Here is a 24,718-nt window from a genome sequence, read left to right on the forward strand (position 1 = left end):
CAGAAGGAGAAAATGGTGGTTTAGTGCAGTAACGGTAACATTTTCTTTCCCAGACAGAGTGACCTCAGCACTTCCCATGTCTTCTGGAAACACTGCTCCCTTTTCTCAGGGAAGGACTGAAGCTATAGATAATTTGGGTTTTGCCTGAATGCTTCTTTTCACGGATTAACTTTTCTATATTCAAACACATCACTGTCTAATGTAAAAGAGTGATTTTCTATCTGCTGTAACCAAACAGAACACAAGGGAAGCAGAGAAAACAACCATGTAGACTGAAATTAACCCAGAACCATCGTGTTCTTGAAAAGGCTCTTACCTTGTGCCTTTATGGACTGAATATATTAATGAATCTATTCTCAGAAACCTCATCAGCTACAGCAAAACCATAATAGAACAGTCCAACAGAGGAAGGAGGGAGAAAAAAAAAAAGAAAAAGAAAGGGCATCACCAAGGAAGGTAGACCTCCTCTGACCGCAGGCAGACTACAACCTCTGTGTTTTACTGACAAAGACTGTATTTTCACAAGGGGGAAGAATACTTTTATTTTTAAAAAGTGTTAAAACCCTTCCATAGGCATGGTAAATTGCATTTTAATCCAGTGTAGCTGGGAGAAACAAGCCCTAGAGAACTCTGCAGTTTACCTTTGATCAGACTACCAGTGTAAAATTACATTGTGTATTTGTTTATACCAGGCTGGTATTGCACGATCACCTGATATGTTAGAAGCCCATCTCTTTTTCTACAGTAGTGAGAAACAAAACTTTTCTGCTTAATCCATCTAAGATATGTAAGCAGAGATACAATAAAGATATGGTATTTTGAAAAGTATTAGCTAGCATTATTTAAAATCAAACCGAGCAAATGCTAAAAGAAACCAGGCAAGCAAGCACTTTTAAAACTTTGTGTGGTCACCTTTTAAATAAAATATGATCCATCTATATGAGATACTAAATCTGTAACACCACCCTCTAAAACACGGCACGTATTCAAAGTTTGGAGAGAACCTAAACAGGAAGATGCAACACAAATATGATATGGAAGCATTCATTTTGCAAAACAAGACCTGCAGAGGGACAGTTATAACTAAATAGCATTTATAAGAATCTTGTGTTCATCTTAGAGGCTTTAAATACCACTTTTTAATAACACCCACCTACTACTTCAGGATGCACTCAGTCTGAGTGCAAAGGAAGCCTTTATGATCCCTAAGCCAGTCTTTCAGACTTCTTTCACACCTACCTATAGATACAATTAGTCTTTGTGATTTCAGATTAGGCTAAACGTCCTCATGTGTCTGCAGAGCTGAACAGTACAAAGTCCTTGATCAAGAAATCGAGTTTTCTTAAAAAGTAAATGTTCTAAGTGTGGCTTAAAACCTTACAAAAAATGGATAGCCCTATGATGCTTTGCAGGCAAAGGCATAAAAATCTAGCTCCAGGATACCCTAGCATGTTATCCATTCTGGGGAGCAGCTAGGAGGTCTCTGTGGCAGCACAGCAAGTCAAGGAAGATCACAAACCAATGCTGTTAATGCCTTGTGGCAAATCTCTGCTTTCCTTCAGTCTCTGGGCTCACGTTCAGCTTCTCTCCTCTTGCTAAAATAAGGCAAGCTATTCCAGCCTGGGACCAGGCACGAGGAGCCCAGGAAGAACCAGTTCAAAGCCAGAGACAGCCGATATAAGGGAAAGATGGGAACACAGATGGGAACCCTGAGGCTTCTGAAGTTGATGCTACTTTCCAGGAGGGCATACAGGATTTTTGACAAAATGTTGATAACTTCCTGAAAATGTCCAGAAATTGCAGTTAAGAAGGTGCCTTGTCACGAGGGTATACTAAAATATCATAGCGATAGGAAGCAGAGGAAACTACAAAAAAGCCCTCCATAGGCTAGAGGGGCTTCGGGAGTCAACTGAGGATAAAAAAAAAGCATTCCAGCAACCAGAAACAAGATACAAATGTACTCCAGTTTCAGTCCTCTCTCAGAAGTCCCCGGCACCTTCTCTCCAGAGGATGAAAGCAGCAGACTCCTCTAGTGTCATGCCTCTGTGGTGGTAGTGGGCTCGATATCAGAAATACAATACCTTTTATTACCTGCTTTACCAAAAAATTGTAATTTGTGACCAATGAATCTAAATTCAATCCCACCCAGGACTTATTTACGCAGACTCTATTAAGTCTGGTAGCTCTGGAGCCTCAGACGAGGAGTGTCAGATAGAAGTTTTTTCAAACTGTAACCTTGCCAACATGCCTCAATCACACTGGATTTAAAAAAAAGAGTTCAGTCTTGAGGGCTCTGTCAGTATATAGTCTCCTGGTGGAGAATGCAAGTCAGCACTAATAACAGCATTTTTCAGCGCATATGCACCTACCCATCAAGAATCAAAGTGAGCCTACAAATTCCAGCCCCACATGACATTGAACAGACATCATATGACAGCAACCTTCAGGCAATAACAAGCCACATTTAAAGCAAGCCACTTGCAAGCAAAAGGCTCCTCCACCACTATTAGTGCTCTGATTTTTGTTGTAATCTCCCCAAAAAGACATGTTTCAGTGAGGCTGAAGTCCCTCTTCCTATCAAAGGACTTCCCATTGCCTGCAAAGGGTGGCTTGGAGAGGACAGTATGCAAGAAACAGAGCTCTAGGCAGGTGACCTCAAAATTGTAACCAGATCATGCATACATGCCACTACAAAGCACATACACACACATGACAAAAGCAAACGGGGTGGCAGAGGGAGGGTGCCAGGGCCTGGCAGACCTCTGTAATACCCATTCAGAAGCAAGAGAAACACATCAGGAGAACTTACTATGAACACTCAATTCATGCCTGTAAAAATTAATTATTGGATTCTTGACTCTCGGCTGCTCCCAGGGCTGCACACAGCTTTCACAAGAAGAACGAATATGACATTTATGTACTAGTCTCGTTTCCTGCGCAGCCAGTGCAGACTCCATTCGCTTTAAACCAGGGAAAACTCACTGTCACAGGTGTGGTGTTTGGCATCCGCACAGACACAGGCTTGTCTCTGACAACAAGCTGAAACACTTCTGGAGGTAAATTTCAAACCATACACCAACATATTAACAGTTTAAAGTGGTGGTGGCAACTCACATACATTAGAGCACAGCTGCCTTAACACTTCCTTTCTTCTAGATCCAGTCTTAATAAGCCCCCTGCCCATGCACAGTGGGGTGACACAGAACACAGAAGGTAGAAGTCCTGAACCCACCAAGACTTTGGGCTTTATGAATTGCAGTGTCAGCTCAGCAAAAGGGGGCTGCACTAGAAGGAAGAATCTCTCTCCACAGACACACAGTCAAAAAGTTTCTATGTCCCCTAACTAAGAGGTCTGAGCACTATTTAGAATACATTTTCATCAGACTTGCAGAGGCTGATGTGGAAATTAAAAACTGAAAGGACAGAGTCAGATGACTGACCCTAAATAACATCCAAGCAATTCAATCATGTCTTTCCCATTGCAGGCTTAGACAGCAGGGTATCGTAACTAGTATCGATCGATCTATCTGTTTGCTACGCTAGCTGATAATGGTCTGGTACTGAATGAAAATTGTTATTATTATTACATGACTCAGGCTATCTGAGCAGATAATCAATTATAGGAAAATCTTCTTCATCAAAGAATTAGATTAATAAATCTTACTTCTCTTGAAGCACATTATGTACTTCGCTGTCAACACTCTGACCAAGGCTCACTAGGCTATAGACAGAATCCACACTGAAACAGATATGAAGGTGTTACCAGAAAGTGAATACTTGGGAGCTCAAAAATAGTCTTCCATATTTCTTTTATATTTTTTCATATTTTCCACTGAACTATTTTTTATGTGATGTAATATGAAAATGTTGTGCTGCTAATACAGTTCTAGGAATGAGCATGAACATTTTTGGCCTCAAAGGTAGGTATTTTTCAGTGCTAGAGATTCAGAGGAGGTCTATACAGACAAAACTCTTAGAGCAGCCAGCAACGTCTCTTTGGCTCACACTGTTATCCCTGTTTAACTGATGTAATAACTGAGCTGGAAACATATTGAACTTTCTGTCCAAGGTCACACAGTGAGGTCAGGAATGGAGCTAAAGCAGACTCCAGCTCTTTCAGTTCACTGCTTTGTTTTAAATCATTTCATCTCCCTTTTAGCTCTTTGGCATTAATGCAAAAGTACAAAAAGCTGTTAATACACCGTTACCCTTAAAATTGAAGAATGAAGGTTAGGATCTAAAGCAAGTATACAAAAATCCCTTTTCATCCCACTGGATGCGGAAACATTGCAGCATCACCTTAATAATAACTCACAGCAGAAGGTACTCGAGTCACTTTTAATGTACTGCCAATCCTAACTAAAAGCTCTTAAGACTACTAAAGGTTATGCAATCAGCCAGGAACATGTAGCTGATGTAGCCTCCTGGAATTACATGTTCTAACCATTTTTTTCATTTGTGTATGAAGAAAGTTCAAAAAAAAGTAAAAATAAAAAAAAAATAAATGCAATATATCTAATTTCTACAGCATTTTTCAAATGTCTTACGAATAGTAAGTAATCACTTCAACAATTCCATGATAAGACGTTATCAGCAGCTATATCAACACAGAAGCTGCACAAAGAAGAAATGAAAACCAAAGCTGTAGCTTCAGACCTAAGTAATAACAAAAGGCTTCCAAGTGTTCCAGAGGCCAAAAATACACAAACAATCAAATGAAACATCAGTGTCGGCAAGCTCAAGCCGTGACAGGATTCCCTGACCACCATCCCCCTGTTCCAAGGTTTTCCACTGTAGCCTTTACTTCCTGATCCATGTGAAACAATGTCAAATTAATGCAGAATACGTTGCGCATTTTTTTTCTTATGGCACTTAAACAAAACAGCTTTTTCGATAACGCACACTGTGATGCATTTATCCTTATGCCTCCAAACACTTGTATTTCTTTACAATGAAGAAGAAATATAGCTTATTTTCTGTTAAACTTTGGTTGCAGTTAGCAACTCCAATTTCTAAGTGATAGTGTGCATCAGACATTCAAAAGATTTGTGTTCTGTAGTAATCTGATTTAATTAACTCCTTTCCTAGCTTTCTAGAGCAGTTACCTCTTTGCCATAGGTGAAATATTTTTTTTCTTTCGATGTCAGAACTGCACCAGTAGAAACTGAGTGAAACAGCACCCAGCACAAAAAATGCAATTTAACAACCTGCATTACAAGATTTGATAGTATATTTTGAAAAAAGGCTTAAATGATTCAGACCTGCCATGGAAAATCAGTGGAACTCAAAGTCATTTCAGAAATACCATTCCTATTTGAAATTTAAATATCTAAATAAAACTGCTCAGCTGCTCAAAGGATCTCAATATCTCAAACCTCCTAGCTTTGGTTGCACAGCAGAGGCTGTGGGTGCTTCCCCTCCTTGAAAAGCTATAGTCTTGTGTGGAATTCAGAGACCTTTTTTACACAGCCCTTTTTAACATTGTAAAGAAAAATTATTTTCAAGGGCATTAGAATGACTGCTGGACTTTTATAGGGGTGCTGCAACAATAAGTAAAGCGTAAATACCGTTTTATTATAGTAGACGTGGAGAAAGTTTTCCACTTCAAAGCCCTAAGTAGAGGCATTCCAGGACAGAGAGAACAAGGTGCAGAGAAACGCCAAGAGCAAGTCATACAAGTAGTTTGTGACCTGACTGTGAGGAACAGCTAAGCTAAAGGCTGCAACTGGAAGACAAGAAAAACAAGCATCATGGCTGATCTGAAAGATTACAGAAAGGCCTCAGATGATACCACCAATGACACACAAAAAAATCCAGCTGCACTCCAGGAGCTTAAGCCGAGTGTGAAGATGCTGACAGTTTAGCAAGAGCGCAGTGACTCACCTGCAACTCCCTAGAAAAGTACCAGTGTACAAGAAGAATGCAAACAGCAGCAGCAGGATGTGCAGAACAGCATTTCTCCGACTCTATACGCTATCCAGCAGGGACAAACGTTCCACAAGCCTGCAATCTGTGACACTGAGCCCTTCAATCAGGTCACAGTAATTTGAGAGTGAGCATGTCCGGCACAACTCCTTACAGACAAATATCTTTACCCACTGCCTGCTTTCCAGATTTGATATGCTGTCCGTATACTACTACAAAGAGGCTCAAAACAGGTTTTTGGTTAGTAGTCTTCCCTACTACCACATGAGAGGTTTTAATAAAGTATTTATAAGCTAGTTAATAATGAAGGATGTTTTTGGCAGAGAGCTTTACTGACCTGCAGTGCTAACATCTCGCTTTGATTTGGGAAAATTTTTGACACCTCTTTTTGGATGCCTTTTACTGATGTGTACCCCAACTGCCTCCCTGCAAAACCAAGAGGAGACTAAAAGGGATGTTAACATTCATACCCAGTTTAGATATCTGACTTGCCACAAAGTAATTATTACATTTGCTATGTATCTAAGATATAATTAACAGCACACGTGACTGGGAGAGATTCATTATATAAGTCAAATTCCAACACCTTTACTCATTTCAAACAGCACCTTGCTTTGAGAGTAATCACAGTGATTTCAATGGCATTACTTGCCAAATAGGGTACTATTTAACAGGGGCCAGTGACCCAATCAGGTATGTTTTATAGTAAACTTGCTCTTCACCTGCATTTGTAAACAGGCTGTACACGCATCAGGACCTAGCATACATAAACAAACAAACACGTTACTTGCACAACACTTAAATTTACTTTAACCACTAGAATATCAAGTCCATGGTATCTTCATGGTCTGTATATAACCTTGCTAGATAATGAAACTGCTGTTATGGTTTCTGCTACCCCTATTTGAGAAAGATACTGTAACCACAGAGTTCAGTTAGCTTCTCTGACAATTCTGTTTGGGAACGACAAAAGACCACTGACGTACCTTAGTCCCTTCTTCCTCAAGGACAAGCTACAAACACTGATTGAAGAGACAGAAAAATTTCAAGCAAAGAGCACTCCTGAGAGCAGCTGTAGTTACTGTATATATGCTTTATGTTCCTGAAGAAGCATTTAATTTGCGATTCTTACAGAAAACAGTTCACAGATATATATAATATAGCTACCTGTCTTCCAAACATACTGTTAGTGTAACTACTATGAAGTCAGTGTCCAAAACTTACAGCCGTCTACTTCCATTAGAAGCAGGTGGGTACTCATTCTCACTTAACAAATCACACAGCTAACCATTAAAAAGGAAACACAAACAGCATAGGTACTAGCAAGGGATCTGGGAACAGGAATTTATTTCCTGCCTTTGCTGTTTTCTTGTGCTACCCAGAGAAACCATCAGTTTATACATCCCTCAGTCAGTTCCTCCGCTTATCAACACTTCCTTCGGTCACACACATGTTGTATGGCTATGACAGGGCTTTTCATGTGATGCAGTAAGGGAAAAGAGACATTTCCATTGTCTAGGTACACTTGTCTTTAACAAACTAAAGCAGCTGTGATGTTTGCAAACATGTTTTGATTTTAACATATCAGGCATTAAACAAGCAGAAACGTGAAAAGGATGTAACAGGCCCAAATAAAACAACTGCATCTTTGAAAGTTTTAAAGATCAGAAACCTTAAACATATCATTTGAAACAAAACTGAAACCACCATATTGTGTACATTACTACTGATACATCATCCTGCAGTTAAAACTAAATCAGATAAACAGGTTACGCTCTGCTTACATGATGCTAACCCAGCAGAGAAACATTTGAATGTCACTAAATAGAAGGGGGAAAAAAGGGTTTGGATAATGCCCTTAACTTGTGCTTTCTGTAGTGGAAACTCTGGACCTGAAGAAACATCCTCAACAACTTGTTCTCCCCTTCAAATATTAATCTATGTGAATTTTTTCTATGGAAACTAGTAAACCCACTCAGTCTGCAACTAAAACATCAAAATGCAACCAAAAAAAAGGACAAACACTGACCTCATTGCTTCCATCTTGATATTTCACCTCATGGCTTCTGTGGGGTATAGTATACTTCATTGTTTAACAAAAAACTGCAAACTTTTTGAGATAGCACTTACGCTTGTCTCCAAATTGCACACAGTATCATACATATCCAATTAGTTACCTCAAGAAATGAAAAATTAAAGCCAGAAGCATTAGCATAGCAAACAGGCACAAGAACTTCTACACCCTTTTTTGTTTGCTTCTTTCTAAAAAACAAAGGAAACAATTCTCCTTTTACAGTTTCACCCTAGGAGAATGCCACAGACTGCAGCAGTCTAACATTTGATTTACACTGGCATGCACCAGCAGAAACTATTTGTTCCAGGGCTCTGAAGCCTTGTGTTAGAATATTTATGAATCTTCAACAAAGGTTTTTGCCTAGATAGCTTTCCTTTCATATAACAGTATTTTATCGTCTAGTTTAGGTAAGATCAGAAGAGTTGCTAGAGGATTTACAAATTGGTCCGCTAAGACTAGCATTTGACCTCCATAAGATAATGCTTAAATGTTTCCAAGGAATGCAGCAGGTACGTGGCAGCCATACCACACTGCGATATTTTAATTCACATAGACAGCACATCAACTCTTTAAGCATTCCTTATCACTCAAGCAAGTACTTACAGGGTCAGAAGGACCACAGAAGTCTCTGAACACTTTTGGAGGCTCACGTTGTATAATCTCCATTGCTATGCAAGGGCCTGAACACAACTCTGTAACCATCTCCTGGAAGAGAAAAAAGACAGAAACAAATCTGAGGTTCTTTGGGCATTAGCAAGGGTTGTATTCCTCCCCAAAACTAGACCCAAACTTACAGGACAGTAACAATTAAGAAATACTGGTGCATTGAGGAAAGTAAAGACATGAAACAAAGATGTAATCAGTGTTCACAACAAAATAATTGTTTTCCATTTTGCTACTTGGTTTAGAAGGTGGAGATTGAAGTAAATTGTATATTCAGCTTCAAGAAGATACTGAATAGCATGCAACAGCATCCGCAACACTTTAAGTTCTTTGTGGGTACATCCTTATTGATCTTGACCTGCATTTCACAGAAGTATCCCATAACTTGTCAAACTAGACTGACTCAATGGAACACACTTTGCTGAGTACAAGCCTGAAAAAAAAAAAATAAATCACACTATGTTCAGCCAGTTCCACAGGCAGCAATGTACTTTGCAGTGTTCCCTACAGGGCGCACGGTACACAGCTTATATTTGTTTCCAAACATACACCCATTTGATGGCTTTAAGTCATTAAAATGTCTCTTTGGCCTTTGGTTTTCACTGTCTTTTCCTCAGGTATTACTACAGAAGCTGAAACACACAAGCCAACAGAGTGGAATTGAAACAGGCCTGTGGCACAACCTGTTAGGGAAAGGGTCCTTGATCTGATAACGTTCTTGTGGTGTACTGTTACCAGAATCTCAGTTACGTTGAAATCATCTGCTTCCCCAGAGCCTCCTGGAGAGTAGACAGACATTGTGAGTTCTGAGCGAGTGATGGAAGATGGGTCTCAGTTTTCATAAGCTTAAATTAAGTCTGGGCATTAATGCCAAATTGGACTTTGTTAATTAGAGGTACAGGTTTCACAAGCAGAAAGAACATATTTTGATGTTCTAGTCTGACTTCCTTTTTTAAAACATGCACTTATAACTGCATACTTGTCTAGAAATTCAAGCAGACAAGTTTTAAACAAATCAGGACAATTAAAAGAATCAAAACAAATGAGGAAATGGGAAAGGGTAAAACATTCACAGGAAATGAGGGAGGATAGGGAAGAATAAGCAAGTACTGCAATCGCACCCACCATTCATGGGCAAGGTCAAGGATGAGCCACGGCAAAGAACAAGAGCACGCAGAGTGGGCAAAAAGGCAATAGGAAAAGAAAAATTAAGTCCTTCTCTGCCTTTTATGAATTGTGATGGAAACTAAAAACAAAGACTCCAAGTCAAGCGGTATTGTTCCAAAGAGCTAGTATCTTCATAATGGATCCCATGCTGAGAGCATGTGCTTTATTTCCCCACTTTGAAGTCAACGGGACAGAATTTTAGCCAAGTGCCTCTATCATCAGCCTGATCTAGGAAATGTAGGTAGAAGTACTCCTGAGAGGACACGAAAAGAGTGCAGACATGCTGTACAACATGAGCAGACATTTTAATTCCAAAAACTGTCTTATCACTGATGGATCCTCGGTTAAGAACAGGTCAAAGTACAATATGTTTCATTCTGTTGAGAAACAATAAATTGCCACAAAGTCGCTACTCTGTACAATTTCACTGAATTCTTTCGTCTAAAGAACTGTTAACAGGAAAGTGGAGAATAAATGGGCTTTTGACTTTAGTTGAATCAACTCAGTTCCTCCTTGCAAACTGTGTTTTTTCTTGCTCCTTCCTTCCTTCTCTATTGTTTCCATATCAGCAGCGACATCCCACCAGCAACAGCAAACAGCATGAGCAAAATTACTCCTGGCTCCTTCATTACAACACAAAGCTGAGGACTGAAGACCAGCTGCCATCAACTAAAGCATGGAGGCATGTGGTACGATGTGAGACAAGCTTGGCCTACCTTACGCAGCCTCATCAAGTCCAGAGTTGAATTCAAATAGCCGACACTGTTTCTCTGTTAAGACTCCCAGTTACAGCTAAATGAAATTTTCTTTAGCAAATAGTTTATTCATCAAATAACATAGCTTGTGGTCAACCAAAACCATTCCTGAAGCTGGATCAAGATCAATCATTTTTGATTAATGAAGTGGATTCTGAGTTGACCTAACATAATCTCCCTACTTTTTTTCCCATTTTCTATTCTTGCTACAGCAGGAAATACAAAGAAAACAGCATAAAACCTAATCAATAGCATGCAAAATCCCCTGCAGGAGATACCAACAAAGCTAAAAATTTTGCGCCATTTTTCATCTTTCTCCTTTCAGAGAGAAGTGCTTTACATACAATGTCAAGCCTTTATCTGACTGACAAGGGGTAACCAGAAGAAACGGGAGTACAGTTTTTGAAAAGGATTTCTGGATGCCAAGTATCTTCTGTGCTGAGTTATTTTGGAATGATAAATAAAATTCAGATCAAAACAGACGGTTCTGAGTCACAGATCTAAGAGGTCATATTCTTTCTTCAATATCCTATTTCACAACATACTTCTTCCTATTTGGCCTTCGCTGACAGTATCTATTGCTGTTCCCATATGTGCCTTCACTGGATCCCTGTAGCATCATGATTTGTTTTCACATGTTTTCCTGTTTCACAGATATCCGGAGTGCAAGGAGAGATTAATTTCATTTCATTTCGTTTCATTTCGTTTCATTTCATTTCAATTCAACTGAGTGCATCCAGCACATACGGCTTGCAGGACAGAGCCCTAGATCCTCACTTTTCTTCAAATCCCATATAAAACATACCTTTTTATTGACTTACTCTGTTTAAATGTCACTTTCCCTTCTGAGTAACTCTCCAATTAAATTATGTAACTAAAATTTGCAATTTATTAGAGGGTCAGAGATTGTACAGAAGCTGCAGAAGATGGCAGAGAATTTCCAATTTGGTTCAAAGTAGGGACCTTTGCAGTACCATGGGATTCTTTGGGCCCTGATATACTGGTCACATATTACCATATTTGAAATCTGCCATGTACCTACAAGTCTGCCTGTCCAATCTTCCTTTGGTCCTTGTCAAAAACGGTGTTATCAGAGGAGACTTTAAGAGTAATCCCCAATCTGAGAGTGAACTGTCAGTACTCCTAATCTATTTAAAGACAAATCTACAAACCCTGTTGAAGTAAGTTGGACTAAACAATCATAAAGGTGTGGGGGGGAAGTCATTATCAGAGTAATATTAGTAAGTGTCTGGAGTAATATTAGTAACTCTGCAGAAAACCTTTAATAATTTAACCATTTAAAAATTAAGGCTAATTTGCATAGTACATAACATGACAGAGAAGCTAAACTCATTATTAGTTGTAAAATGAACCAAAATCCTGCCAGAAGTTGATACAGAAATGCCCGCTCACCTTCTTGTATTCCCATTGTTCTATCTGCAGTCAGGAAGTTTTATGTGACAGTACAACAAGGCATAATAATATACAGTCTTAGATATCTACTGGGATAACAGCATATCTTAAACTTCTTAAGTTTTCTGAAGATCCACAAAAGCCAGATCAATAAATTTCAGAATAACTGAAAATGTGATTAAGAAAGCACTCAAATAGAGCAGCCCCATTGTAAACAAAATAATAAATATATATTCTGCTCCAAGCCACTATAGCCATGTCAAATCAAACAAAGATACAGATGTGACACATTCTCATAGCTCTACTGCAATAAAATAATTTATCTGAGGATGTCTTTTTTCACTCTTGTATTTTAAAAATTCCTTGGGTGAACGATTTTCACAAAAGACTCTCTTACAACATGGATAGCACAACAAGATGAGGTAGTTTATTGAAGAACAAGCTAGAACTGGTCAATACCAGGTTCCTAAAAGAAATCCTATCACAATCCTGAAAGAAGAAAGGTGTGACCACTTCCTTGTTTAACCATATTTTATTTTTAAACAGATTATTCTCAAACTTATGCTTACCACATATTCAGCGACAACACCTTTGTAAATCTCATAAAATTCTTCCACATTTGCACGTTCCATATTGAACTAAGAAAACAAAAATGTTAGCCAGTCTGCCTTAAACAACAACAACAAATAGACAGGCACCCCTTCTTAAGCAGCAAACATTCAGAATACTCAAGCTTACTAGGTAAAAGGAATGGCTTTACAGCTGCAACATGAAGTTGGTCAATAACTTAGCCAATGACACCACAGGCAACACAGCACACAGTATCTTCTTCCACCTTATATATAAGTAGACAACGTAATGTTGGCTGATGCCACTAAGACGTGCAAGAGGATCTGTTTGTTGCCTAGTAAAGGAACGGGGCTATTCTTCATTTGTGGTGGGGATTTGAGTCAAAGGGGATTTCAGGTCCCAAGACTTTCCCAAAAATCAAAGGGCAGGACTTACAGGACCAGTCTTGGGAACAGTCTCTGGGCCAATTTCCTTTAACTGCTGAGGGTGATCAGGGTGTCAAAATCATTTAAGTATCTTTAAAAACCTTCCCCTAAATTCATACTAAATATATATTTTTTAAAAATTAAGGAAAGATATTAAGATATTAACAATCATTTCTCTAATCTCAGATGGTATATTTTGTAAAGATATCTCAAATTGCTCTAGAAGAGACAGATATCATTATCCCCCTTCCAACTATAGGGAAACTGAGATACAGAGAGGTAAAGTGTTTTGGTTCAAGGTCACCTAGCAATGAGAAACAGATCACCTGATCAATCAAATAATAAAACGCAAATATCACAAGGACAATGCTGATCCCAAAACATTGCTACACAGTCTGCACAAGGGTTTTATATTGCAGGAAGACACCCGTGCATTGCTGTGAAGAGCATACGGCACTTCTCCAACTTCTGTTTATCAGAAAAACATACACAAAAGGAAACCTACCATCTGCAAAGCTGAGATCTGAAATCCTTCACTGATGATGGCTTTTATAATCTTTCCAGCTAGGCCTGAAGAAAGACACAAAAGACAGTAATCAATTTTAAAAAGCAGAACTTACAACTGGACGATATTTATGCCAATACATCACTTATTTTCAAACCAAAACACCAGTGTTTGTGTAAAGCTGTGAGAGGAAGCAGAGAGCAGGGCTGAGTTTACATATTCCATGTCCTATGTAAAGCGACATGTTGATGGTTTCAAATAACTACATTCCAAGCAGCTGTTGAAAAGAATTTCTACCAAAAAAAGGTAATTAGCAAAGCCTTTGCTTTTCTCACATCAACTGCAAAACACCTGGTTGATGCAAGATCAAGATTTATATTTTTAATGAAGTTCCACTGGCACTACTGATGCTTAAACAGTAATCAATTCAGGGCACAGGCTGCCTAGTTTGCTGGTTTTATACAGCGTTCACCAGAGCGTTGGTCCTACTTTAAGCTAGAAACAATGCAGGATGATAATAAATATTGCCAATAAACCAGCACTAAAGTTCACGTCTTCTATGGAAAAGCACATTAATGCAAAAAACCCCTACTGCTTCTAACGTACTGACAAATATGTTACTGGTGATCTTAGTGCTTGCTTTATTCTCTCCAGAATGTATCCTCAAAGACTGAATGACATTGTAAAACAAAACACTAAACCTCAGAGAACAAGAACCACTGATTTTCCACTGAATGTGTATGTTAGATTTGCCTGTGCTTACAAGATCAGGCCATTTTGAAGATTACGTCAGCCAAGCACAGTACTCTGTGTCAGTGATTTTCATAGAATCACCATTTTTATAGAATGAAAACGCCTGTCCTCTAGTACAATTTGTGAGAAACTACAAATTTCTGGACATTTATTCAGAACAGAATTAAGCACAGAAGAATACCCTATAATGTATGACAACGGCAGGATTTGAGTTCTGGTCATTCAATAATTTTATTAACTAGTCTTTAAATTGCAGGAATTTTTAGCACTGCATAAATTTCGTAGTTGAGAATAAAACAAAGCTAGCATCTAGGTTCTAGGATGCTCAAGACCTGAATTGTACACAGTCTGCTAATAACTGTAGCATAGGATTGGTGAGCTTCCTCCCATATTAAAAGATCAGTGGAAGCTCTAAGTAAATGAGACGGAGAGTTGGAGGGCTTTCAAAAATTGTATTTACAGGCGAAAATTAAAAAGCTGTCCCTGAAGTATCTCCCACTGTACTTTCACATTAAGGTTTATGTAGAAAAACTTTCCCCATATAAAACAGAGTGTGTTTGTTCCAAAAATCTTCAAATTACTAAAGGGAAAACCTGACATTTTGATACATACTCAGGCCATGTAGCTCTTTGAGCTTACAGAATGCAGAAACAAGGAGAGGCAGGTGCAGTTCCTGTCCACTATACTGGACTATCCATGGCTCACTAGCACGGATAAAAGTTTCCTTATAAATCTCCTATGAAACCGGGAAAATACATTTCCCCCTTTTTTTTCAAGATGTAAAAACATCATTGCAGCAGCAAAATGAAGGGCTTGGACAGGTTTGCCCAGAAGATGCAAGACCACGTCAGAGAGAGAAAGCAGAGCTCTAGTTTCTTTTTGTCCACACTGCTGGAAAGGCTGAGCAGCTCGGACGCTTCCACACACAGGTTCCAGTGAGGCAGTCAGCCTACAGTCTTCACTTCAGAGATGAATCGCCAGTTTATAAAGAGATTAAGTGACTGGCTGAGGACCATTCAGGAAATAAATAAATGAATAAATAATCTGTGAGAGAGCATAAACATTTTCTCATTCTCGACCTCCAGAGCCAACACTCCAGTTGATAGCCACTGCTTCACCAGAAGCCAACAAAGATGAAGGAAGGGCAGCAGCAGACAAATGGCAACGGCCACCTGCAGGGACAAAGCTACCTTAGTAGGAGAAAGCTGCTTTGCATGACAGATATCCATTTTGCACTTCATCAGTCAAGAACGGGACACTTGCATAGGCCTTCACAGTCAGCAAACATCTAATTAAAATACTCATCAGGTATCAGGTTCTGGGGTACTATGGAGATATGCCTTTTACAGAACTTTTGTCCTTGGTAGTTTTATGAGCTGTAAGCAAAATTCATGTTTTAGAGGAACAAAGGGGGACTCATATTCAGCTTTCTGGGCTGTTTCTCTACCAAAGTTGTTGAGATTTTTCTTCTCTGTAGAGAGGAGACAGGCTCCTTTAATGATAGAAATCAAAGTAGGAATGTATTTTGCATAAAGGTCTTTAATACAAGGTTTGTTTAATAATTAACTGTGATAAACTTATCAAGATTTTCCTCTACATTGTACTCCTGAGTTCATTCCCACTCAGAGCAACAGAGTACCTTGTTGCTCCAGACAGATTGCCCGCGACTGCAACACCCAAAAGACTTAACCAAAGGAATTATTGTCACCATTGTACAGAGATAGAAGCCCTGCAAAAAAAATTATCAAAGGATAATGCCTCAAGGAAGAGGCATGAGGTTTCATTTATCTTTGCAAAGTGGGATGTTAGCTCCACTTCCCAGATGTGGCAACTGGGGCACAGGAGGATAAGCACGTTGACAGTGGCAGCGCAGATCTACAAATCCAGTGACTTGGCCTCCCTTGTCCCAGTTTAGGCAATACATGTGTCACTTCTCCTAGGGATACTTTCTTTTCAAATTCTACCTGAACCAAAATAGAAACAAAAAGCATGGAGGCAATCCCTAAGCAACAGAACAGTGGAAGCTCAAGTCTCCGCTTGGGATCTGTTTCAGACTTTCAGTCAGTTGCATGACTGAACTGGGACATGTCCTCTCCTTTGTGGGCAGACAAGGCTGAGGAAAAGAACAACTAATTAGATAGAGTGCTATTTCAGCAGCTTTCAACAATTTCTTTTCAATTTAAAAATCCAGATCTGTAGTGAAAAAAACAAATTTTTAAGGACCCTTCAAACAGGGCCAGTGCATGTTTAAAATGTGATTAAAGTAAGAACCCAAATCAAAGCTGCAGATTAGGCACCAGTTATGGTACATTTTCAGTCACAAAGCACAAAAGAATCACAAGCATTACTAAATACATCTGGAGGAATTTAATACTAATCCTAACAAATATGAGAGAGAGAGACAGAGCACAAGCATGCACACACTTTATGTTTCCTAGGCAGCATTATGTTACTACGCACCTAATACAGGACAAATAATCTTCCAACATATTTTAATCAGATAAAATGATAAGGCATCAAGACTTCCTTTGTTACATTGATCTATAATTTCTTGCTTTACAACACACAGTATTTGAAAATTGTACTTCATTAAGAAGCAGAAAGTAGCAGGGAAGATATCAGACTGAAAAATGTTACAACTGTTTGCAGAATTACGGATTGGAATAAAATAAAACAGTTCAGGAAAGTCACTTTTAACCTAACAGCACTTTAATTAATGGGATGTAACAGATGTGTTACCGGGACCTGCCAGTCCCAGTGCGCTGCAAACCACCAACCCTGTGATTAGGGCTGTTACATTCTCTTCCCTTTGTTCTTGGCCTGTTTCCCAATTTAACCATTCCACCATTAAAAGCTTATTAGGCAAGACAGCAGACTGCCTTCAAAGCAAGTCAAGAACTAGGTTCCTCATATCAACCTCTATATGTCATTTTTTTAATGCCATTCCAATAATTAAAAATAATTCCTCTGGAATGATAACTGTTTTTTGACAGGAGTACATAAACTGCCGTGACTGATCAGATCAATGATCGCCTAGTCCGGTAACATATTTCTAGAAATAACTGGTACCAGATGCTTATAGCATTAGGTATAAGTAGCAATTTCCTTTCATATCTATATTTGACATTTTAAAAAACAATTTTGCTTCACAGTATAATGAAATTATCTGTTTCCTTATTGACAAGTGTTAAAGGTCCTGTCCCAAAACTCCAGAGAATCACGATCAGGAGAATGACTCCAAGAAAAGTCCTTTTTGGATTCCAAAAGAAGAAGTGTGATTCAGAGCTGGGCCCTCCTGCAATGTATTTCAGTTGAAGTTCTCACTAATCTTTGATTCAGACAACATTGCAAAACACAATGCAGTAGGAAGCTGACAGACGTCCTCCTCAAAAAGTGTACTTCTTCCTCTCAGTTGGGCAACCTATCCCCTGAAGAACAAGGTTTAACTATCTCTTTTCTTTTGTTTGGTTTTTTTTTTTTTTTCTACTTAGAAATAATGCAACTCCAGGCATTCTTACTGTGAAAATAAATACACCATTTCTAGACTCCCCAAAAGTTTGGCCATAGTGATAATTTGCAAAGACTGATCTCCCAGTCTTGCTGTGTACTGTATGAAAAACGATAATCAACCATTTTTGTATTTGTAGCCTGGAGCACCAAGAAGTGAGTCACAGAGGGATGGAGGGTCTCCTGAGCAACACACACTGGGCCAACAGGAGAATGGGAGCTCAAAAGCTATCCAGCCTAACCATGAGGGGGAAAAAAAGACAAGTGGATGCAAACAGAAGATAAAGAGGAACATGTAAGGAAATGTGACATAATATTGTTCATAGTGACAGAATCCAAGGTTTTCCATCATTCCCCATTTCTCTCTAGGCATTGTATTAAGGGAGAACATCAGTAAGTTTGAAGGGCGGCTTTACAGATATTTATGTAGAACTATCAACACTGCAGCACTGGTGAAAATCTTTACAAACAATACTCATTTGAAAATACTGAAAGGGTGAAGACAAGGGATATCACCAGTGCTTTACTGAAGAATAAAAGTCAGTATTTTGCTAGCATAAGAAAAATTATGCATAGAGAGAGTAAACCTTAGGGGACCTTGAAACTGAAACGGCCAAGCACCTGATGCGACTGAGAACAGGCACCGATAGAAAGGTTCAAAAGGGGTGAAAGATTCAATTACTCTATCCCACTTGCAACTTTCCAAACCGCTATGAACGAGGCAAGATCACACTTGTGAAAGCCAGTCAGGGCATTAAGATACAAAATGATGAAAATCTGTAGGAAAAAACCCCCATATTCTGAGAATTGATGCATGGGAAGAGATGAGAAGAGTACACTTAACATTCATATACAAAAATCCATACAGAAATTCAAGTCAAAGATCACAGCCAGGCTACAGAAAGTATCCAGCAATTTGGCTGTGCAGCATGTGCCATTTGAGAAGGGACTTTGAGGAGAAAGAAAGATAAAGAAGGAAAGATCAACACCTCTGCAACAGTTATGCTGAATGCAAACTGATGGTTGTATATTTACAAAATAACCTAGAAAGACTTAGGTTTCTGTCTTTCTGTCTTTTTTTTGTTCTTGTGTTAAGAGAAAGCTTAAAAAGAAATATCCAGTTTGTTTTTCTTTTTATTTCTTTTTTTTTAAGATGTTCATTATTTTGTACTGCCTTAGCACATCCACTCTGATTTTTTTTCACTTGAGAAGATTATTGTCAATCACTCTGGCTAGGAGAACGTTTCTATGGCTATAATGATTTTCATATATTTCTGCTTCTTTCTCGAGTGTGAACAAAACTAAACATATTTCAGTTGAGGCTGTACCACTGGTTTATATGATGTCATTCAGTATCATAATTCAAACCATTCATTGCTTATTAATACTTCTTCCTTTTTTCTGGTTATCCCTACTGAACACTGTGCATGGGACTTTTCATGAGTGGTTACAGTTACAGAAAGGAAGTGGTTAAAATTATGCCTTGTACTGTGCATTAGCCCATAATTATAAACAATAATTTTAATCTACTATTGCACTGTCAATTAACTTAACTCTGGAGATAAAACCCTCAGGAGATCCCCTATACTCTCCTCCAGCCTTTACTAATTTTATAGTCTACTTCCTGTGGAAGGTTTGCCAACTCACTGTCGTAGATCAATAGAAATACACTGTAAGCTCTATCATTTATCTTCAACTTGGCAAAATATTATCACATATTCCTACATTCTGTGTCTTGGCTCTTTTCAGACTCAATACCTGCCTTTCTCCTTATGCTCTTATGCTCTCCCTTGAAAAGGGCAGTAAGAGAAGAGACTTCAAGATATTTAGCTTTTGCTCCAAGGTACAGTGAAGTTAAGACTATGCATAGCTGTATTTTTTTAATTTTTCTAAAATGTTCTCAGAAATTTCTGGTAACAAAGGTTCCATTACATCCCCAGATATCAGGCCAATGACATACTTTGAAGTTTTCCTTAATGATTAGATTAAATCTTCTTTCATCTAAATTAGTAAATATGCACAAATTTTCTAAATTTACATATAGAAAGTTGTATATCCATGTCTTCTCCACCTCAGGTTAAATAAACGAAACCCTTCAAGTTTTCATCAAGTCTTCATTGGCTAAATTTCTTATTCTTTTTGCTCTCTGTTGATTATGTTATTTTTGAAACAGAGTGCCCAGAAACAACATGGTACACAAGCTGGGTTCTCACCAGCACTGAGTAGAACTAGTTACTGAAAAAAAGCGCCAACTAAATAAAGTGTGTGTCCAACATTGTGAACACTGATTGTGCTTATGATATATCACTATTCCAACCATTTCTGTACAGATTTTTCACTTATATCCTGACAGTTCTTCTCTATTTTATATTTGTGCATTTATTTTCCCTCCTTCGTGGTAGTGCTATGCAGTTGTTTATATTCAGTTTCATTTTCTTCACATTGCTTCATTTCTGCAGTTCATCAGGAATATTCTGAATTCTAATCACATCCTCCAAAACTGTAGTGGGTGCTCGGTACCATCTGCAAACCCTGCAAGCATGCTCTGTCTTTCCCTGTCCAAGTCATTACTGACAATATTGACAGGAACTGGCCTGAGGATGGATGACAAGACTTCACTTGTAAAGCCCTTTTAATTTGACGTGCTCACATCCAGTTCAATGCTCAGGAAAGCATCTAACGCTTCGCAGATGCTTGTGCTACACAGCTCTAAATGTACAAATTACTTCACTAAAGGAAAATTTTAGTTTCGTAACAGCAAGGGAAAGCATACTTAGAGAATTCAGAGATCAGCAAAGCATATTTTCCTCCAAAAAAGACATGCTGGTAAACGTCCATCATATCACCACTATCTAAGTGGTTTAAATGAAATTATAGTTTCTTGATTCATCAGTTTACTTGATATGAAAGAAGTTTCATCAGATTGAAATTCCGCAGACCACTCTGAGAATTAACTTTTTGCTGTTTAAGAATGAAAATCCCAAAATGCAGCAATAAACATTCATTCCTAATGTCTATGTTGGGTTTTGGTTTTTGTTTGTTGGTTGTTTTGGTTTTGTTTTTTTTTAATGTTAACGCCATCGTTCCTGCACAGAGATGATTTTCAGCAGCAAGAGCACCACTAATGTAAGTCTACTGAACACTATTGGGAAACACTCTCTTTCCAGAAGTTTGAGGATACTTATAACCTTCAGCAAAGATTGGTTGTGCCATTTGATCTGCTTTTTTTCTCTGAAGTATACCGCCGCCTCTTCCTTTCAGTCTCAAATTGTCAGAAAGGATTTCCAGATTCAGTTCACCTCCCCCTCTACCTTAATCAATTCAAATGTAAAATATATTTTTCATACTTCGAAAAAATAAATGTCATTTCCCCACTAGCCACTGAAATCCAAAGTCAGTCTAAGTTGTGAACCCAACGCCAAGCTGCTAAAACTTCATGCAGGAAATAATCAAGAAACAACATAGGCTTGGTTTCAAAAACAAACATCCCAAGCAAGGAATATTCATCATTACACTACAGCAAAGAATTTAAAACACAGATGGAAGTGGATGGTCTACTCAGGAAAGCTAAATTTTTTTCTAAAAACTGGTGATAAAGTGGTAATGTAGGTTGCTTTTATTTTAATCATTTTTCCTAGCTTATCTAAAGAGAAAAAAGCAAACAAATAAACAAAAAAAACCAACCAACCCAGCACCACCAGACACCACCAAACATTTCAACAACCTATCTATAATATATTCAAGCAAAACATAAGAAACAAAGCATACTCAATTTTGCATAAATATGTCTTCTGCCTGGACAAATCTGTCTGCAAAAAAGCTCCTGCATGTGAAAGGATAGTGCTTTACTAGGTAGTTTTCACATAATTGCAGCACTAAGATTGCCATATTGCATGTGGGAATATCCAGAGGTCACATGGTCACATCTCAAACAATCCACTCTACTTCTTTGAAGCATCTGCAAAGATTTGTGTTCATCGCACTGTTTTTTTCACAGATTCTATCTTCAAATAGTTCCTTCCAGACTTCTGGACACTTCTGGACACTGCCAGCAGTGTGCCCAGGTGGCCAAGAGGGCCAATGGCATCCTGGCTTGTATTAGAAATAGTGTGACCAGCAGAAGGAGGGAGGTGATTGTCCCCCTGTACTCAGCACTGGTGAGGCCACACCTTGAGTATTGTGTCCAGTTTTGGGCACCTCAATATGAGAGAGATATCGAGGTGCTGGAGCGAGTGCAGAGGAGGACAACAAAGCTGGTGAAGGGCCTGGAGAATAAATCTTACGAGGAGCGATTGAAGGAGCTGCGACTGCTTAGTTTGAGGAAGAGGTAGCTGAGGGGAGACCTCATCACTCTATACAACTACTTGAAAGGACATTGTAGAGAGGTTGGTGCTGGTCTCTTCTCACAGGTAATTAGTGATAGAACAAGAGGGAATAGGTTCAAGCTGCAGCAGGGTAGGCTTAGGCTGGACATTAGGAAAAAATTCTTCACAGAAAGAGTGGTCAGACACTGGAATAGGCTGCCCAGGGAGGTGGTGGAGTCGGCATCCCTGGATGTATTTAAGACTCGTTTAGATGTGGTGTTAGGGGATATGGTGTAAGGGAGAACTTCGTAGAGTGGAGTTGATGGTTGGACTCGATGATCCCAAGGGTCTTTTCCAACCTAAATGATTCTATGATTCTAATTAAGTGTATCAAGACTATCACTGATGTCCTTTTCTGCTCAACCTTGTAGACAAGATACAAAGAAAAGTTCTGCCTATGATAAGTTGAAGTCCACAGCCTCTGCACTTCAACTTTCTATTATGCATACTTATCACAGACAGAAAATATACTTTCAGATTACTTATGAGAAAATCGCTTTCCTCATTTTTTCTCAAGTATGAGAAAACACCATTCTGAAAAACTTGTTCTACTTCTAAGTTTCCTGAAAATAAAAATAATGAGTTAATTAAACTTACGTCTAAAACCCCAGGGTGAAAAAAAGAGTCCAGATTTTTTTTACAATTTTTAAAAAATCTTATCTAATGAATACAAATCATCTTGATAAAAAACAATGATACAGATATCTAGTCCTGAGAAAGATGACAAACTTGCACCTCTTCTATCCCACCCTCTTTTTATTTTCCAGCTTATTTCCTTTCCTAACTACATACAACTATATTTAGCATGCTACAGAGGTCAATTGGACATTTTCACAGTGATGCCTTCTCTCTTTCAAAGAGTAACAGGTCGTGTCAGGAACAGCTTTACAGTTGTTTGCAGTCAGACATATAATACTAAAATGCTGTATGTTAGTCCTCCTCTCCCCACTCTCTTCACTTCATTTGGATCCCACATGCTATCCTGTTTCTATACCTGCTTGAGACTGAACTACTGTCCTTGGTATTCTTTTTGTCCAAGTTAGGTTTGTCTCTGGAGCAAGGAACTACGCTCTCAAGTAAAATTTTTTTAAGTCTTCGCATAAATAAGGAAATATGATTCTTGTGGTTACCTGTCATGCAGCATTTTGTTAATCAATATAAAGGTCAATGAATTTCTAAAGCAGTCCAGTTGGTATTAAGATAGGAGCGCTCTCTAAGATTTATCATCCACTCAGAACATGTCTAAAACCACATTTCCACAGAACATCTTTTCCATTTGCAAAGAATCCACTCCTGTTCCTGTTAGTTGGAAGAATAATGTGGAAGACAGCACTCGTCACTTTTTTTTTTTTTTTTACAAAAGAAGGACAAAGATTTAACTTACCAGCAATGTTAGAACAAAACCTCAAGCTTAACACCTATCAGGAGAACAAACCTGTCTGGGTAGCCAGTCTCTCATGTAGGAGCCCTCAAGACCATAGAGGCTTCCTTATCTCGGGGCAGGCCTTTCAGTTTCCTGACTAGCAGTTTTGCTTTTCAAGTTTCTGGCACAGTTCTAGCCGCATATTTGGTTTTGGCAAAACTCTGAGGTTAGGAGAACCCATGTCTCAGCTTCAGAACACAGAAAAGGAGGGCAGGATTTCATCTCTCAAGCTCTGTGCTGTAACCTAAGTACAAAATGTGAAACACAACACACTTCTGACCTCAGCCTTTGTAGCCTGATCATCACTATTTTCATCACTTTTCCCCTGCTCGTTTTTCAAAGGAATGAAGTAAAAGCCACACCAAAGAAACTTTAAATCAGTCATGAAATACCAAATTCTAATTCCTACAACAAACATGACTACACTGTTACACATAAATACATTAAAGTTAATCCCACCCAGTGATCTATAAAATGCTATTTCTGCCAATAAAACAGTCGAGTCATAACTGTCCTCAAGGCATGAAACTGAAGTTCATCCATTTTGGTGCATTTACAATTTTGGCTTCTGAGCACTACTGCTAATACCCCCAGATCTAATAACATGGGGGGAATTACAAAAAGAGGATGTCTAAATGATTGCAACTGTGACCTTGCATCTGAATTATCAGAAGCTCCAAGAACAAGAAGCAAGTGAGTTACAGAATGCAGATCCACACTAAAACTCTCCAATTATTAAACAACTAAGCCCTACAATCCTAATCAACACACTGAGGAGCTGTGCTTACTAGTTACTACCCTGCTCGACTGAAAACCGATCTCAGGAGAAGAGAAGAAGGAAGCTAAAAGACACTGAAAAGCACGGCAAATTCTAGAGGGGTGAAACCACATTGTGTCTCCCCGACACACCCCTGGTCAGAACAAGTCTGCATGGAGTAGCATCAGGTTGCTTTCGCATTCTTTCAGTTCCCAATAAAGAGGAACTGGACTGCTCTTGCAAACCCTCTTCAGAGTTAAAATACAACAACCTCGCCACTGCCAACTTTCCAGCCAGCCACGGAAGTGCTTCATCTCCACTGGGAGGAGCTGCTAGAGAATAAGCTAAGGCTGTCTAGTTCAGAGCGCTGGGCTACACTGGCTTCAGTGGCCTTTCCAGCTGTTTTCCCATCTCTGA

The 24,718-nt window shown here is 38.8% G+C and overlaps 1 protein-coding gene across 2 annotated transcripts in view; it reads right to left on the reverse strand.

Moving 5' to 3' along the window:
• The window catches only part of NME7 (NME/NM23 family member 7), a 92,961-nt gene that overhangs the window by 26,276 nt on the left and 41,967 nt on the right, over positions 1 to 24,718 (reverse strand). Inside the window, exons 8-10 of one of the 2 annotated variants that reach the window (XM_063350764.1) lie at positions 13,498 to 13,562; positions 12,567 to 12,635; positions 8,603 to 8,704 (exon numbers count right to left, since the gene is read on the reverse strand). In XM_063350764.1, the coding sequence (XP_063206834.1) occupies positions 8,603 to 8,704; positions 12,567 to 12,635; positions 13,498 to 13,562 (236 nt within the window). The remainder of the gene's footprint in view (positions 1 to 8,602; positions 8,705 to 12,566; positions 12,636 to 13,497; positions 13,563 to 24,718) is intronic. The other variant, XM_063350775.1, reaches the window with a different exon arrangement.

This window comes from Chroicocephalus ridibundus, chromosome 1 (genome assembly GCF_963924245.1).
Source record: "Chroicocephalus ridibundus chromosome 1, bChrRid1.1, whole genome shotgun sequence".
NCBI lineage: Eukaryota > Metazoa > Chordata > Aves > Charadriiformes > Laridae > Chroicocephalus > Chroicocephalus ridibundus.